The 3,409-nt window shown below is 68.9% G+C and overlaps 1 protein-coding gene across 1 annotated transcript in view; it reads left to right on the top strand.

Moving 5' to 3' along the window:
- The first annotated feature begins 1,882 nt into the window (after nucleotides 1-1,882).
- Nucleotides 1,883-3,409, top strand: part of LOC111734403 (protein FAM189A1-like) — a 1,909-nt gene continuing 382 nt past the window's right edge. The window contains exons 1-2 of the mRNA XM_023526584.1: nucleotides 1,883-1,976; nucleotides 3,036-3,110. Of these exons, the coding sequence (XP_023382352.1) occupies nucleotides 1,928-1,976; nucleotides 3,036-3,110 (124 nt within the window). The 5' untranslated portion in view covers nucleotides 1,883-1,927. The remainder of the gene's footprint in view (nucleotides 1,977-3,035; nucleotides 3,111-3,409) is intronic.

Below are 3,409 nucleotides of genomic sequence, written 5' to 3'. Positions count from 1 at the left end.
TGGGCACCGCTCACCTCCCTCAGCCTCCACGGGGCTCGCGATTTGCAACCGTGTCCCCAAAGCGATTCTGAAATAACTCGAGGATTCAGAAACCGCGGGCTTTCTTTGTAGCTAGCGCAGGGGCTCCCGCGTGTGGCGTTTGTCACATGCAGGCACATGGCCTGGGTGAGGCCATCATGCCCTGAAGTGGCCGAGGGCTGGACCGCGCAGGACACAGGCCGAGGCGGGTGGCGGGCCGGCGGGGAGCAGGTGTACCTCGCCTGGTGTTCCCCAGACCCCCTGCTGGGCAGAGCGCGTCCCCCTGGAGCAGAAAGTGACGAGTGTCATTTCTGGGCCACGATGCCAGCTCCACGGCCAGGCCGGGACCGTCCAACAGTGCGCTGGGGCCACGGGCCTCACGCCCCCCAGCTCACTCCCACCCCCGTGGGATGGGACCCCAGCCAGGTCAGGCAGCGCCCCCGCCCCACCCGTCAGCCCTCGCACTGGGGCTGCTGTGGCGGTCCCTGCAGCCCGCAGGTGGCAGGCCACCAACCGGTCTCCTGTGTCTTGCTGCAGCTTACGAGCGCCGGTCAGCAGGTGGCCGAGCCCGGCTCCTGCGACCCAGATGCCACCGCGGGCTTCAGCGTGCAAGGTAAGCTACGCGATCGGTGTCTGAGAGGATGAGTCTGCAGTGTCCGAAGGGCGGCACCGTATGCGCCCCGCTGACCCCCTGAACCCCCGGCCCCCCGACCCCGTGCCGCTGGCTGCGCAGCTGGCTCCTCAGGGGCCGTGGCTCCTGTGTCCCACTGGGGCGGGGGGTGGGGGGTGCGGTGACGGCTTTCCCGTTCACCCAGCTGAGTTTTCATCGCTCACACGCACGCACACGCGGGAATCTGAGCACCTTCGAGCACGTTCGCCGTCCACCGATAGGTCAGGTTTTGTTGTTTTTCACTCTCGCGATGTTTTCCTGTTCGTTTTGGTTTGGGGTTTTGTCGGTAGATTTACACGAGGACACGGTGGGCAGGTGCAGCTGAGATCGGGCGCCCGTGGTGCTGGCCGTCCCCCCGCGGGCACGCGTGGCAGCGTGGCCTCCGCCACACGGCCGCACCCGTGTCCCACGCATGTTCTATTCACGTTTACGAAAGAAAGGAATCAGTCGTCCCGAAAAATCGCGCGTGTGCGCACGGCGTGCGAGGCCTGCGTTGTCTTTCTGTTGCTCCAAATGGTCGGGGGGAGGCCACAGGGAGGAGCAGACCCCAAAGCCCACCCCGGGGGGCCTGGGCTGCTGTGACTGGGAGGAAGTGCCCCCAGGCGGGCTCACCGGGAACACCTGCCCCAGTGGGAGTGGGGACACAGCCACCTGGTAAGGGGGGAGGACAAGCTTCCCAGGCGTGACTGTGCAGGCAGGTCCCCTGGGGGCTCGGCATCCAGCTGACCCCTCCCCCGGGCCCACCTGTCTCTGCCCACCGAGCACCTGTGACCCCACCGTCCCGGGCCTCCCGAGGGCTGCCCTGGGCAGGCCGTGTCTGTGGCGTGGGAAGCCCTCACGCCCCTCCTGGACTGACGTGTGGGGGTCACCGGGGCTCCCACCTTTCTGTACCACAGGGCACTTATCCACCTGCTGAGTGGCCCCAGGCAACGAGGTCACAGGAGGCCAGGAGGGCTCCGGGCGGCCACTCTTCACGCTGTGCTCGGTGGCCGTGTGGCGGCGCCGTCCTGCCGTGGGCTGGCCCGCGGTGTCCTGCGCCGGCGCTGACGCCCTGTCCCTTACCTTGCAGGGGCAGCTGACAGCTCGAGCCTCCCAGCCCCCGAGGGAGCCGCCGCGCCGTGCCCAAGCCAGCAGACACCCGATGGCCCCCCGGGCGCCCCGCCGCCAGCCTCAGCCCTCGGCCTCGCGTCCCCCGCAGGCCCCAGCCAGGGCGCGTGGGCATGGCTGGGTCCCGGGCGCATGGCCCGCTCTGCCAGCGACCCCACGTCGAGCACGCCCAAGACGGCAGGTGCGGCTGACCCAGCCCGCGTGTGTCCCGAGCACGTGTCTGGCTCTGCCCTGAGCACGCGAGGCCTAAGTGACCCCGGGAGTCACGGTCAGGCCCTGGGAGCCTGGCCAGGGTCGCTCTGGGAATGTCCCATAGCCCAGGGCCTCACAGGGTGGACAGTCGGGGCCCAGCTGGGTCCCCACCAGGCCTGCCGCTCTGGTGGGGGGCTGGGGGTTTGGGGCAACGAGAACTCACCCAGAGGGTCGGCCCCCGCCAGGAGCCTGCGGGGTCCCTGGCCCTGGGCCCGGAAGGGCCTGAGGCCATCGGCGTGGCGGCTGCCCGCAGGCCCGGCCTGGGTGATGCCGCCTGCGTAGGGTCCTGGCGGGGTCTGGGGCCAGGCAGGGCCCGGCCGTGCCTCAGTGACAGCACTGTGCTGGTGGCCCGTCCTCCGGCCAGAGCTGCCCCGGCCACACACGGTGGGGGACCTGGAACTTGTGTCACAGTTGCCCACGTGACAGACTGGCTGTGTTTGCATCTCACGCCAGCTCCCCGGGAACAGGGGTCGATCGCGCCCAGCTGGAAGGGGATGCAGTGTCCCCTGGTGGGGACTCTCACGGAGGAGGCCCACTGGGCGCCGAGACCCCGCACACACCAGACCCGGCCCGTGCCCTGGCAGGAACCGGCCCACAGGGGTCACCGCCTGGCAGTGCCCGGCTGGTGGAGACGTGGTCTGGTTTGTGCCTGTGGGCCCCGTGGCCAGCACCCTCTGCCTCTGCGCCCGTCACCCCATGCTGGCAGCCTCCTCTGGGCCCGTTGGAACGGCCACTGCTGCGCCCATCGAGGGCCTGTGCCCCAGAGGTCCCTGGAGAACCCGGTCACGGGTGGGCCTCCGACGAGGGCCCCGGGCTTGTCTGTGGCCCCAGCCTGCTGCGCTGTGTGAGGCTGGGGACATGTAGGCACCCGGGACCCTGCCGGCCCCGTGGGGGGTGCCTGCCAGCGGGACTCGTAGTTCATAGGAGGGTCATCGTGCTGTCAGGGATCTCTTTTGCCTGTGTCAACTGAATTCTCTTTGTCGTTAAGGTGACAGCTCTTCCCAGCCCCCCGTCTGCGGCCGGGACCTCGAAGCAGGCCTGTCTCGGGCTGCCCCGGGAACAGGTGAGACGCTTCTTTCCCAAACGCTTTGACACCTGCTGTGAAACGGGCATGGGGGGGGTGACTGTGGTCCTCGGCGGCCCTGGGCCTAAGTCCATCTCACGGCGTCGCCCAGGCACGTGGGGTCCCCAGCACTCCGGGCCCCGCATGCGAGATTTTTAGCTCTCGAGGTGTAACTGCCAGGTTCGCTGCTTGCCACCAAAGCTACCCAGGCCACTCGGATGTGTGCCGTGACTCGTAGATGGGGCGGGGGCCTTAGCCTGGTCGTGGCGAGTCTGTCACCGCTGGCCTCCTGAAGCTGG

Source organism: Pteropus vampyrus, unplaced genomic scaffold (genome assembly GCF_000151845.1).
Source record: "Pteropus vampyrus isolate Shadow unplaced genomic scaffold, Pvam_2.0 Scaffold1119, whole genome shotgun sequence".
Lineage (NCBI taxonomy): Eukaryota > Metazoa > Chordata > Mammalia > Chiroptera > Pteropodidae > Pteropus > Pteropus vampyrus.
The sequence above is the reverse complement of the archived record's forward strand: the minus strand, read 5'-3'. Positions and strand labels throughout refer to the sequence as shown.